Source organism: Protomyctophum parallelum (assembly GCF_964188405.1).
Source record: "Protomyctophum parallelum genome assembly, chromosome: 3".
In the NCBI taxonomy this organism is placed as follows: Eukaryota; Metazoa; Chordata; class Actinopteri; order Myctophiformes; family Myctophidae; genus Protomyctophum; species Protomyctophum parallelum.
This window is the reverse complement of record NC_139698.1, coordinates 33,538,540-33,553,242: the sequence shown is the minus strand read 5'-3', so window position 1 is coordinate 33,553,242 and position 14,703 is coordinate 33,538,540. Positions and strand designations below refer to the sequence as shown.

General features: G+C 43.2%; 2 protein-coding genes across 6 annotated transcripts in view; one reads left to right on the top strand and one right to left on the bottom strand.

The window, feature by feature from the left end:
• Window positions 1–8,403, top strand: part of ano10a (anoctamin 10a) — a 35,496-nt gene extending 27,093 nt beyond the window's left edge. For all 5 annotated transcript variants that reach the window (XM_083760582.1, XM_083760583.1, XM_083760579.1 and 2 more), the window contains one exon: window positions 7,052–8,403. In XM_083760582.1, coding sequence (XP_083616708.1) covers window positions 7,052–7,142 — 91 coding nt within the window. In that variant the 3' untranslated portion in view covers window positions 7,143–8,403. The remainder of the gene's footprint in view (window positions 1–7,051) is intronic.
• Window positions 8,404–11,903: 3,500 nt separating this feature from the next.
• Window positions 11,904–14,703, bottom strand: part of snrka (SNF related kinase a) — a 51,163-nt gene continuing 48,363 nt past the window's right edge. The window contains exon 8 of the mRNA XM_083762279.1: window positions 11,904–14,688. Coding sequence (XP_083618405.1) covers window positions 13,500–14,688 — 1,189 coding nt within the window. The 3' untranslated portion in view covers window positions 11,904–13,499. The remainder of the gene's footprint in view (window positions 14,689–14,703) is intronic.

The following is a 14,703-nucleotide window of genomic DNA, read 5'->3' as shown; positions in this document are numbered from 1 at the left end:
ACAAAGAAACCAGTGTACTGACACTGTATATACCATGCAGTACATACAAGAAACCAGTAACGTATGAATTACTCTCCAGTTTGCTGCTAAAAATAAACCAGAAATAATCAAGAACCTTAAATTGAGCAACTAGATGTGATTTGATTAGAAATCAAATGTAACACAGATGAACATGATTTTGAAGTCATTGATTGATTTCATTGGAATTTTGTCCCGTACGGTAGGTCATTGTATATCAAGCACACTGCAGTCATTGCATTCACTTACTAGTTAACACTTAAACCCTCTATCTTAGAGCAACTGACTTGAGTTACAACTGTCTTTTTCTCCATCTACACACCAGATCTCTTTGCGTTGTGTGCTTCTAGAGCTGCTATTTTTGGTTAATGTTTCCCCCAGAATATGGAGGCTGGGGTTCAAGTGGTGGATAATCCCATCAGTGCATCTCTGATGCAAACATAGACAGACATCCAGCATGTGGGATACCATCACTTAAAGAGCAACTTGTAAGGAGATCTCAGATCCCAGGCTTTTGATCAGGCGGTCAGCTGACGTTGCTGGCCGCTGTTGCTGGCCCGTGGCCTGTCTGCATCTGACCAGATCAATCACACACGTTGAACTGCCGCTCGATGGGACCAGGCCACAGTTCACCGCCAGATAATTAGGCAGTGGGACTGTCTGTAGTGGCGGAACGACTGGGAGCCAGGCCAGTTGTCGTCGGGGAAAACCCCTTCAGGCATACGGATAGATACAGCTGCGGTCACATGAAATATTCAGCTCAATGATAGTAACTGTGGTAAAGGTCGCATTGGTTTGTTTAAGTATATTGAGGCGTGATGAAACAAATTGCCCCAAAAGAGTTGCAACTGTGTGTGTGTGTCAGTGTGTGTGTCAGTGTGTGTGTCAGTGTGCGTGCGCGCAAGATCCCAGCAATCCCTATAGCAGTCTATAATTCAGTGTCAGCATTATTACAGTCATTGCTTTGACGGGGATAAATGCTACTGTTCCACAGCACCACTGGGGAGGTCATGACTGGAGCACAGAGCAGGGTAAAATAGTACACACCCACACACTTGCACACCGTACATACCGTATTCCCACACACACATCCTGATAACCAATAAATTGCTTTCACAGTTTGGTACAGTAGACACGTATTGCCCACCCACAAAAACATTATGACTACAACGGAAGATTGTAACATGCCATTACAGATGGGCTTTGTAAAATAAAATGAACACGCAACACACACACACACACACACACACACACACACACACACACTCTCTCTCTGACAGGGAATGATAATGTTTATTGTCTAGCTTGTACAGTAGCTGTGGTAAATAATGGTGGTACTGTGCACCTCAATCACAGTGAGTCTATGTCTATGGACTTCAAAGTAACCCCATAGTTGAGCAACAGTCTAGAATGATGTCGCTTTAGGGGATATACATGTACAGTATTTCTACTGTAGCCCCAAGAGTGTAGGTGCAGTACAGTATGTGTTCATTATGAGCTTGCATGAGCATCATCTGTGATGTGTGAGTTTACGTTATGTGATCCAATCATCTCTTAAAGCCCTAAAGCCCCAGTGCTGGTTCCTCTCTGCTGTGATCAATAGTGACATATCAACACAATTAGCTGGACATGTTCACCAGAGCTTTCTGGAGTACCAGGGGCATTAGTTTCACTTATGAGGCCCTGAGGGCAGTGTGATGGGGGGGAGTGGGCATGCTTAAAGGGAAAGCATTGCTGGCGGAGGAGCCTTCTGCACGACTGCACTGTGACACACCTAATACTTGACAAGGGTGGAGGTGTCACTGGGTTGTCGAAAGGAGCATGGAACCGGACGTCGATTTTGTGGCTTGTTTTCCTGTACATGTCAAATACAAAAAACATGGCAAGCTAGTAAGCAATGCAGCTGTAGCTAATACAATTAATAATTGGTGTGTTCCCAGAGCCATGGCTGTAGTTTTAATCAGTATTGTCAATTCTTACACATGAGCAACTAAATCGAATTAAATAAAATGTGCATTAGCTGTATGTGTGCACTGTGCATTGCTTACATCACAGTGTACTACCGGTATAAGCCTTGCTCAACCTCATGTTTTTTAGCCTGAACTGGAAAACAACTACAAAATCAGCCTCGGGTGGGCATGCGGGACTCCTGGAATTGGTTAGGCATTAGAAGATGGCTGTTAACTACAAGTTCCAGTTCTGGACGGTGAAAGCTGATTCTCCTTGTCCTGCTCTGCTCTTCTCTGTCTCTGCTCCTTCTCACTCAACTTGTCTCCATCATTCTATTTACTTCCTTCTCTTTTTATATCTGCTGACTTCCCCCTCTCACTCATGACATCCCTCTATTTGTTGATGTAGACTTAAATTACTGTTAGTACTAAGAACCAAGTATAAATAAAAAGTTCAGACATCCCATTTGTTAACTATCCAGACATTTTAATATCTTTAAATCTTGCTGTACTGCTTGAATCGTCTTCTGCAGAAGTCTCTGTGCTTCTTCTTTCTTGTTGCTATTGAAAAGACCACCCTAAATCACTCTTTCTATTCCTGAGGGAGACCATATGTATTTAACCTCTCCGCTGCCCCTGAGGAAATGCCATTGAATATTACTGTCTACCTCAGCAGAAACCCCCCTGTTGATCAGTGCCTGGGACAGAACCCTTAATAACATTCAACTCAGGACGTTCATTTGCTCTGGGTGTCTCTCTCCCGAGGCACAGGGAATTAATTGATTAAAATGTAACTCAGGTGAGGCAGGATAACTGTCCAGGGGGAACAAAATCGTTTCTTTGATGTGAAGCCTTGAAATCCCATGTATTGTGCTGCAATCAGGAACTATGCTGAAGACTGACCACAGTGGGCCATATTGGGTGTGCAACTAAGACATAGAAACTACCTACTACAGTATTTGTATTCTCAGATCGACCATAATCTGATAGTAAACTATCAGCTTTAAGGTGGATCTGAGAATATAAATACTGTCATGCAAAAAAGAGAGTTTGCAAAGCTCTTTACATAAAGCTTGTCATTGTGCTATCATTCCTGTCTCTGTGTCTGAACAAAATAACATGAGAATGGATGGTTGGAGTTTGATTAAACTTGGTGGGAATGATCAACAGGCTAGCTCAAAGTGACGATTCATTTTAGATTGAAATGATCGAAAGTCAAGTTCAAAATCGGATGGGCGGATGAGCAGACTTTCATGTCGGCGGGCAGCACTGAAGAGGTGGTTAACTTTGGGTCGAAGAGGTCTTTTGGACATACCACTGAACTGGTGCGTTTTGTGTGTTTCTTTTCCTCCTTATATGACGCAGACCTTTAAGTGGTATCTAGACCTGAGAGAAGAGTCGCATGGTATCCGATTCTCTCGAGGTGGGACAGCTGTGAGACGATCAGCTCTGTGCCATATTGGATCATGTTTTGGCTGGCAGTGTAGTAATTCCAGCACGGTCGATGCTGATGAGCTCTGCTGTTCCATTCTGTGACCCTTGATCTACGTACCATGAGATATGTTCTGTCAGTGGAAGAGGTACAAACAATACCTGGCTGTCACTCCGGGGCCCATATATCATCCCAGTAAGCCAAACAAACCATGCTTCTCTTCCTGCAGTGCTTGAATGTGTCTCTATAACAAACTCAATCTGTCTGAGAGACTCCAGGCCCCTGCAACAAGAACCAGAGTGTCCTGTTGACATGTAATGCTATTTTAAAAGCTCTGCTTCCCTTGGTACTCGGGACCTAATGTCATTTTAAAGGAGAGAGAGGAGTTGGAGAAAGGCTAGGAGGAGAGTGAAGACTGTGTCTCCATGATAAAAGGGAGATCAGCAGGCGGTGTACTGTTGTTTACAACTTTCTGGTCTTTGCTTGCCATCTACAGTATAATATCCTCAGGGGGCAGTTTGCGCCCATGCTCTGAGACATGAAAAACCTGGACCATTATTAATCATGCATATCATGGGTTTTTGCCCTGCCTCTCTTGTCCACTCACATATCCTTCAATGTCATAACACTTTTTTGAGTGGTGCAACCACTCCAAGGAACAGCAATGTCCGTGTTAACCTACGTATGTGACTATGTATGTGACTGTTACTATGAGTACCAGTAGGGGCAAAAGTGGCGCTGTTGTGCCAGAGACAGAGAGATAGTGCTGCCCTGTTGCCTGCTAATGAGAGAGAGACTCTCAACTCACAGCAGGGGAGTTGAGAGTTATCAGAGTTTATAAACAAAACTAAAAGATCTCTCCACTAGCTCTGTTCCATTTGCAGTCACTTTAGGATCTTAAGGTAGATGACTCGTCTTAAGTCATACTGTATATGGGGATACAGAAGACATTTTCCTATGTGACTTTACAATTTACAATTTTACAATTTAGGCATTTAGCAGACGCTCTTAATCCAGAGCGATTTACAATAAGCAAGAACAAAAGCATGGGAATACATCACAAAAAAGCATTTATCATAAAACATGCGTAAGCTAAGAAAGTAACAGTGGAATATCTATATTATGAGACTATACATATAAACTATATATATATACTACTATGGTATACATATGTACTATGGCGTGCTATGACTATATACAATGCAATTATAGTGCTGTCTACATAACATGCTATAAGTCTGTATCAGATGCTATCTAAGTCTACAGAAATGCTATCTAAGGGGGTAGGGTAAGTGCTATGGGCCATGATGGAGTCTAAAAAGGTGGTTTTTCAGACTACGGCGGAAGATTAGGAGTGATGCTGCAGTTCTGACTGCAATGGGAAGTGCATTCCACAGTTTTGGAGCCAGAAGGGAGAAGAGTTTGGGACGTGTGGAGCGTTGTCCCGGCGTTTTTAGTGAGGGTACTTCCAGCTTCCCTGCGTTGGCTGATCTGAGTGCGCAGGAGGGTTTGTAGGGTTCAATCATACTTGCAAGATATGGGGGAGCCATACCTTTGGCTTTGGTTGCCTTGAATGCGAGCATCAGAGTTTTGTATTCTGTGCGGGCAGCGACCGGGAGCCAGTGGAGGGAGCGGAGCAGGGGGGAGACATGTGAGAATTTTGGCTGGTTGAAGACCAAGCGAGCTGCGGCATTTTGGATCAGCTGGAGAGGCTTAAGTGCACATGCTGGTAGGCCAGTAAGGAGGGAGTTACAATAGTCGAGTTTTGACAAGACTGTTGTCTGGATTAGGAGCTGGGCTGATTCCTGGGTGAGGAACGGTCTAATTCGTCGTATATTATAGAGTGTGAACCTACAGGATCGAGTGACAGCTGTGATGTGAGCTTTGAACGAGAGCTGACTGTCCAGGACAACACCAAGGTTCCTGGCTGTTTGGACAGACGTTACCAGGGCGTTGTCTACGGAGATAGTTAGCTCCCGCATAGGGCAGGACTTAGCTGGGAAGAAGAGAAGCTCAGTCTTGTCTGGGTTCAGCTTGAGGTGATTGGAGGACATCCACTGTGAGATGTCAGCCAGGCATGCAGTGATGCGCTCTTCCACCTGAGTGGCAGAGGGGGGGAAGGATAGAAACAGTTGTGTGTCATCGGCGTAGCAGTGATAGGATATATTGTGAGCAGAGATGATAGTGCCAAGGGATTTAGTGTACAGTGAGAAAAGGAGAGGACCAAGTACAGATCCCTGTGGGACCCCAGTTTGGAGGGTTCGGGGGGATGATAACAGACCTTTCCAGGAAACCTGGTAGGTCCGGTCGGTGAGGTAGGAGGAGAACCACTTTAGTGCCGTTCCACCGATGCCTAGATCCGCTAGGGTGTCTAGGAGCAGCTGGTGGTTCACTGTGTCAAATGCTGCCGATAGGTCTAGGAGAATCAGTACTGCAGAGTGGGAAGCAGCTTGGGCAGCATGTAGTGCTTCTGTGACTGCCAGCAGGGCAGTTTCTGTGGAGTGGGCCTTCTTGAATCCGGACTGGTTGGGATCCAGCAGATTGTTCTGTGAGAGATGGAGAGAGAGCTGGTTGGAGACAACACGTTCAATGGTTTTAGAAATAAATGAAAGGAGTGATACCGGTCTGTAGTTCTTGACATCTGAGGGGTCAAGGGTTGGTTTCTTGAGGAGTGGTGTTACTCTGGCTGACTTGAGGGCAGATGGGATGCAGCCTGAGGTTACTGAGGTGTTGATGATGGAGGTGATGAAGGGGAGCAGATCAGGTGCGATGGTCTGGAAGATTGGAGACGGGACAGGGTCAAGAGGACAAGTGGTAGGTCTAGAGGATGTTACTAGTTGTAGAACCTCGTCTGGGGAAAGAGAAGAGAAGGAGGCCATGCATGGTATGTTTGGGTTAGTGTTGGTTGAGTCAGATGCCACTTTATGTGGGAGGGGAGGAAAGGAGCTGCTGATATCATCAACCTTCTTCTCTAAGTAGTTGACAAAAACATCAGCAGTGAGGGATGAAGGTTGAGTTGGGGGAGGGGGTTTAAGGAGGGAGGAGAAAGTGGAGAAGAGCTTCCTTGGGTTAGATTAGATTTTGGTGTCTGTGGTAGAAAGAGGTTTTAGCAGTGGTTAGTGAGTGGGCGAAGGCAGAGAGGAGTGAGTGAAAGTGGGAAAGGTCATCTGGTAGCTTTGTTTTGTGCCACTTTCTTTCGGCTGCCCTTAGAGGTGTCTTTATGGATAGAGATAGACCTTTATTGATTCTATGAAAGGAATGCAGTTGTCATTTCAGCATATGATTCCCTCCTTAAAGGAGAATTCCATACTAGAAGGCTTTCTTACCCTTTAGTTGTTACGTCCCCACCAAAGAGGTCCAGGTGTTATTTTGTGCAAAAGTGCATTATTGGCTATTTCCCCTACTATAAGCCCTACAAATAAAGGTAAGAAAGCCTTCTAGTATGGAATTCTCCTTTAACGACCTGTGCTATATTTTACAGCCTATTATCAGTGGCTGATGACCAAGTTTACCAAAGGAGCATGAAATATACAGTGCATTACTGTACCTCATTACTGCCCACAGCCGTCAAACTTCCTCAGCTATGACACTGCACCTTTTCATAGCAAAGCCGAGCCTCATTCTTCTGCTGTTGTTTTTCCATGTTTTTCAGAAAATGCTCGAGGCCACAGAGCTCAGCAAGGCTGTCCAGTGAGGACAAGAGGAGAGGACAACCCTACAGACACGGACTGTCTGACCACTGAGAAGCACTGCAGACCAGTTCAAACCGTTGTTTACGGCTTTGTTCAGGCGTATTCATGCATATATTTATAAAGGAGAACAGCTGTTAAACAAGGCTTAAGAGTCAGTCTTGGCCTTGTCAAATAGGTGTCGGGTGTTTGCTGTGGCTGAGTTTTTACTAGAACATGCTATTTTTTGCAGTGTACAAATATCAACTGACAATGAACACCTCAAATGGTAGCAATAAAACCACAATACTATGGTATTGCCCTTACTGTTTCAAGAATACAAATACGTTTAGATGGTTTATAAGCCAAATGTACTGTAAGCTGGTTTAGTTGGAGGTTGGTGTGCTGTATATTTTTTTATTTAAAAGGTATTGGTGAAGGGTTTGGAGAAGCAATATAGCAGTGCAGTTGTTACGGCACACAAAAAAAAGTTGGGGCTAACAAATATTGACCTGATATTCCACACTGTTTGGCAACATGGTTTATGCATGTTATTTACATAACCACTGAAGTCACTTTTGGGGTTGGGTTTCATCAATAATGAATGTGAGGGATTATGCATAGGGTAGAATAGAAGGTACACAGCACTTTTTAGGTATACAATACCTACCTGCATAATGAAGTAGGAGGTAATTGCAATAGGATCTCATCCAGTACTAGTACAACAGATGCATTATTAATTAAGTATATCTCAATAACAGGCGACAATAGCTGATCTACAAGCTCACAACGCATTGTGAGCTTGTTTTTGGTACGACTAAATCCAGCATTAGGTGTTCTGGTATCATTCGGCACCCTAAGGCCAGTATTAAACAGGTCCTTGAGGTCCTTGTTGTGCCGAACAATCTTGTCTGGTTCGTCACAACATGACGAAACCGGACAAGCGAACAAATTGACATGTTTTGGCATTTTATGTTTATGTTTTCATTACATAAATAGTATTCTCTGACTAAGACTTATCTGATGATAAATGTCATTGTATTTATGATACAAGGTAATCCGTCCCCTGATGAATGAGTTAATGATTTGAATGTGTGCAATGGGAAACATGACTGTGTTTAAGGACTTTAGACCATGCAATCTTAGAACACTCCGTTGTGCCTTTAAACACGTTGCCTACAGTTCCCCCCCACCCCACCTCACTACACACAGACCACCCTCTTTTGTTTGCAATGCTACCGAGTGTATTGGAACTGTTATGACGCATTATGAAACTGGGGGATGCAGACTGAATGCATCCCTCGACTGTAATAAATATATCTTCAAGATGATGAAATGTTTCTGATTATTCTGTCTCATATGGATACCAGAACATCTTCTTGTTACAGGGCTCTAGTGCTCTTATCCATATCCAGGTGAAATTTATCCAACCATCTGCACACCTTTGTTAGGCCCCCCAATACCTTAACACAGATTTCCGCATGAAAACAAACTTTACTTGTTTGTTGCACCTCAATGGATGCACAGTGAGCCACTGACAATAGCACCAGAAGGCAGAATAATAATCTGGGAATTAGAAGGTTCACACACAGTTCACCGTCTCCCCCTGGCAAACTGATGAAGTGTCCACAAGCAGGACACCGAACCCTTAACTGCCCCTGATGAGCAGGTTGTCACCACCTTGCATTAGTGTGTGAATGTAGTCCAGCTGTACTACAAATAGCAATAGCATGTTGTCAAAAGCTAGCCTGACTAAGCTTCTCCCGATCTGATACTCTGTGCATCCAGGCAGCAAGGATGTACAAGTTGTCGGCAGGGTGAGCTCTTCTCAAGACTGCTCTCAGATCTGTTGGAACACTCCTGTCCTGTAGAATCTGCCCACTCAATATCCAAGCCAAAAATAGTTATTAGATATGCCACCTACTGTATCTTATGTATTTCTTATTTTACCAATTCAAAAGGTATGCATTAACTTGGGATTGGAAACCAAACAAATTTGTAAGAGACAGTTGAGTTGAAGTTCATAGAAAGATTCAAATGTGAATATATTGTATGATGTACTCCAGCCTTCAGTCTGGAAGCTTGCCGGTAATTTGAGTGGAACCGATTCGAGAGTTCAGTGTGCAGAGCATAGAGTATAACATCTCTGGTGTTGGGTAGCTCGTCAATCACAACTGACTACATTTCAACACGTTCTGTGGACTTGGACATATATTTAAAGTAGCTACTGTACTGTGGATGGCTGGCCGACCCTGTCTCAACAGGCAGAGTTCAGTTCATTCAGTTGAAATCACTCATCTCAATTTATCAGTCTTCAACCATCTGTCCAGATCCAGAAAATGGTTAATAACGTTATGATTGTCATAAAGCATAGACTATTTTATTTATGAATGAGTGCTTATAACTATAAGTATAATATGGTGTTATAAGCAGATTGTAGATTTGTAACTATGTTTATAACTAGTGGTGGAAAAAGTACTCACATTTTCTACTTAAGTAAAAGCATCAATAGTGCAATGTAGAGCTAAAAGTCAGGAATTGAAAATGTATTGTAAGATGTAAGTATTTCCATCAAACTTTACTTAAAGTACCAAAAGTAAAAGTACTCGTGTAGAATGTCTCATTTAAAGTTTTCAACTGAATAATGATCATTTGAAAATTTACGAAAGATTTACAAGTTCACAATGTGTTGCATCGCCATGCATTGTGAGCGTGTAGATCGGCTATTTTCAAATGGCCGAAATGTGTATAGTGCTGAAGTGGTTAATGTATGTTTTGTAATAATAATCAATCTACACATAACTAGAGTTGTCAAATAATTGTAGTGGAGTAAAAGTACAATATTTGCCTCTGAAATGGAGTACAGAAGTAAAAGTATTGAAAATGTGATATACTCACATTTAGTACAAATACCTTGAAATTGTATTGTGATGGTAATTGAAAGTACCACCACTGTTTATAACGCATTATAGACTTGTGCTACCCAAACTTTCCACTGAAAGTCAGTGTTATTAGTAAACCAAGACAAGAAAAACTCAGAAGACAAAATTATCAGACAGTTTTCCACAACATTTTATTGGGATATCACCATAGCTATAATGTTAACGTCTGACAACAGGAATCAACTACAGAATAATACACTGAATAATTCTGTCATTTCAAACTCATCTTTTGTTTCTTTTCTCGACATCTTCCTCCCCCATTTCAAGCCAGTACACGGTTTTGGTCCAGTAACATTGTTTCAGTAGGTGATTCTTTCTCATCTCCCATCTCAGTGTCAATGGAGCGATAATGTCAGACACTGAAACACATGCACTTGTCATTCACCTGGATACAGTTGAGTAAGACAGCAGTCAAGAGACTTGACGTTATGAATAAATTCATGTCGTTTTTCTCACACAGTTTTATTTTTTATCTCAGAGACAACCATATTACTAATAAGGCTATATTACTGTACAGCTATGCACCAAAAGGTTCACTCCGCTGTTCTAGATACAGAGAAAGAGCACCATATTTACAAGTCTATATACACACACACACACACATTTTAGTTTTTAAAAAGTAAAATCAAAGACAAGGGAGAAATAATAAAATAAAATCTTTAAAAGATAGCTTTCTCTTTTTTTCTCTTTCAGTCCAATGTAGCCATTATAAGGCTGCACAGGTATGAAATAGAAAAATAAAACAAAAAGTTTATGTACAGATAGCTGCAACATACTGTATAGCTTATTGCCAATGCCCTTAAAAGTGTATCCCCATTCCCCACACCATACCGCTGCCACAGCAAAATCCTAAGTATTTAACTGTGTATAAATTAACCAATACGGTTTACATTTTACAATCAGTTAAATGTGCCCTGAAGATTTTGCCGTGTACCTATTCTATTCTCGCTCATTTGTTTTTAGGCCAGGTTCTTTAAAGCTAGAAAGTCAATAGCCTACCGTTCTTAGTAAATCACTGAGTCATAACAGAAGGGGGGTCAAATGGAACACACACAGATTCATATGCAGTTGCACGCATATGGTCTAAATCATAAAAGACTCGATGAAAGCACTGGCTTGACCTCAGACTAAAGGACCCACACGTCAACACAGTATTTTTAATTCAAACAGCAGATCATTCAAAAGTCCCCAGTTAAAAAATAAACTTTTGTTTTCAACATATATACATACATACTCAACAAACACCTTGTAAAAACAAGCCAGCCTCAAAGTCTGGATAGAACGTCATGTCAATACATTAACTGAAAAGAAAAGATTATCAGACTTTATTTGAGTGTGTGTGGAAATGGAATTTAAATTAAAATAAACTCTTAACAGGCTCCCCACCAGGTAGATAATCATTATTAAAATTTATTATATTGTTATTTTCAAGTCCATAGGGTCCTAGATGTAAGCATGACACATTTTTAGAGTCATCATGACTTTTTGGTTTTGGAATTAACCTACAGCTTAGACAAAAAATAAAAACAAAGTGTGTGAGCAAATGTGAGGGGAAACACAAGATGTGAAAAAGTTAAATATGGCAAAGTTTCATTAAACAATGGAACTTTACGATAGCCTATATTAGATGTAAAACAACTTATTATCCAATCTATATATAAAAGAAATATCAGCAGTAACATTTTTATTTTCATGTGCCTTTGTTTTTAATCCAAAACAGTATTGTTAACTTTAAAATAAATGCTAATGAATTACATTTGCCTTTGCTTTTGCAACATTATTGTGACAAAGCAGTACTTATTCAAGAATTTTGTTATAGTAATAAGTAATAAGTATATTATTACAGGGGCCTGCAATTGTATTCATGAGTTAAGTAAAAATGTATAAAATAAAAAAATGATTGTCTGAATGCGATTAAATAAAAACGCTGTCCAGACTCTCACAAGTCATTGACTTAAAAAATTAAAATAAGAAAGGTGAAAACTTAAAAATAAAAAGGGTGAAAACTCTTATAGAAGCATTATTATCTTCATCAAGACTTTGATGTTGGTTGTTTGCTGGGTTTAAGACATCACAGGCTCATTGTCTCACTCTTTGTCACCACTGTGAAAGATTCAACCTTTCCTCTTTTCCTTCCTTGTCGTAACCAGATATCTGACAAGATTGGATTGATAAAAGCTGTCTTCAGACATTTATGTGAACGCCTCCACTTTATCTTATGCAATCTTTGTCTGATTTCTCCAAGCTTTCACCTGCTAGGTAGACACTAGACAGGAACCAAAAGTCACAGACTGAAATGAGCATGGGAGAAAATAAATGTTTTGTCAGGAGTGTCTCAATGTATCAAGATTGGTAGAACTAGCATTCCTCCACGTTTCACTCCATGCACATTCCTCTGCTAGTCAGCGTCTACCTCAGTTACATTTCTAATAGCTCAGTTTAAGCGTTTGCCCTTTTAGCTGCTATGTATCACTACCAAAACACTGTGTCCTTGTCCTCTTTTACGAACTGCATTTCCAAAAAAGTCAAAGTCCGCACATGTTCTCTTTCATTCGTCGTCAATAGCAACATCGACCTATAAATTCAGTTAAAGCATTTAGCCTAGTCTAAATGCCACGAGGGGAGGGGTCAAGGGTGAAACAGAAATGGAACGCTAAAACACACGCAAACATTTAACCCAAAAGAACCTCTTGCAGCATGCGCCTCACACACACATTTCATTAAATACACTAGGAGCCAACTGGGTAAATCTTGAAAATGCAAAAACAAATTGTGAAACGGAGCAATGTGGTGTTGGAGTGTTTAGGCAACACAAGGCAGTTGTCGTGAGGTAAGGTAGCTGCTATGGCCAAGTGGAAGGAATCGGGTGAAAAGTGGCTAATTACAGTTAGGCCTGTCACAATTATGACATAATCACCTGATTGCAATTCTGTGAGATAATCACAGATTTATTTGCATAATCGTCAGAATCTTTTGAATTCATCTGTATAAATTCACCTACAAAAATATATAGGCAATCTACTAGCTCACAATGCGGCACAATGTGAGCTAATACATTGGGTATTTTAGCTATTTTGGACCATTTTTGGACCAAGTATCTAATTATTAAATGCATGACCGGTTTTGGCCCTAGTACATAATTTATTTGGATTATTGGTACCATGTCTTTGTATATTTAAGTTATTAATCGTAACAGAAAAGCAATTTTGATTTAAACTTTATGTTCCAATGTTCAATGCCAAAAATGAAATGAAAGGTTAATCACATAATTATTTGCGCAACAATTAATCGTCAACTAAAATGTCATGATCGTGACAATCGTGACAGCCCTAAATACAGTGGGGAACCCCACAGGAACCTCACTTAACCACAGTATTGGACAGAGATTGATCCAAATGGATGTGGAGAAAACAAAAAGAGGAGGGGGGGGGGCATTAGAGGGAGAGAAGGTGTAGATTCAAACCAATGGTCCAGAGGAGTGTGGCTGGCTTCATATGACCTGGCAGCAGCTGGCCGGAGCCGAGGTACAGAGCAGTCCATCCCTGGGTCCTCCGCCATGCTGGATGTTGACAGAGATGGTCTTCTCACACAGAGGTAGCTGGAGCACGCCGTTCTTCAAACGTGTAAGGTTGTCATTGTCCCTGCCGCCGCTGCCACGCCCACCCAGCAGGCCTGGGGAGCCTGCGGCCTTGCGGTGCGGCGGGTGGTGATGGTGGTGGTGGTGCGTGGTGGCGTGCGTGCGGGGCAGAGTGGCAGCGGTGGTGGGGAGGGTGATGGTGTCCAGGCTACCGTTGGAGCCCAGGCACGTCATCTTCCAAGTGGATTTCTCCTGGATTTTCACGCTCCCCCCGGAAAGGCTCCGAGGGTCTATGATGAACCTCCCCCCACCACCGCCTCCTCCCCGACTGCCCCGGCCGGCCCGGTGCTGCTGGAGCTGAGAGCTGAGGCACAGGCTCATCAGCTTCAGCCTCTCCACTAGCTCAGTGCTGCGGGCCGCCGTCCGCGATGACCGCGACGAAGAGCTGACGGACGGGTTAGTAGTGCTACTACTGTTACAACAGCTGGAGGGGCTACCTTGTCCTTTATTACCCCCTCCCCCTTCTCCTCCTCCCCCACCTCCCTCACTTCCCCCTCCCCCGGGAGGACTCCCTCTGTCGGGTCCGGAGGAGCCTCCTCCCTCTCCGGGAGGCTTCCCCTGCCCCGAGCTGCTGCCGCCCCCGTTGCCCCCCGAGCTCCCTGGGGGCCCCTCGCTGCTGTCCCGTCGGTTCCAGCTGTAGCTGAAGCCGGAGTCTTTGTCCAGGCGCCGGCGGTGGCTCTCGGAGTCGTCGTCACTCGTCTCCGAGCTGGAGCAGGACGAGCCGCGGCCCTGGCTCTTGCGCCGGTGGTAGCGCTTCTGCGTGGAGCCGGGAGACGACGCCGACCCGGCTCCGGAGGTGGAGCTGCCGGCGCCGGCTGCCGTCATGTTCATCTTGAGGCGGCTGAGTTTGGGCGGCAGACCCTCGTCCATGTCGAAGTCGTCATCCGACTCTCCCTCCTCCTCGTAGATCTGGTTCAGCACGGGGGCGCTCTTCCTGGAGGTTAGCCGGTTGGTGATGGACGGGGGCTTACGCCGTAGGACCACCTGCGTGGGCAGCGGAGGCGCGTCTTGTTCTTCCTCCTCCTCCTCGTCCTCCTCCACCCTGATGAACGATGAC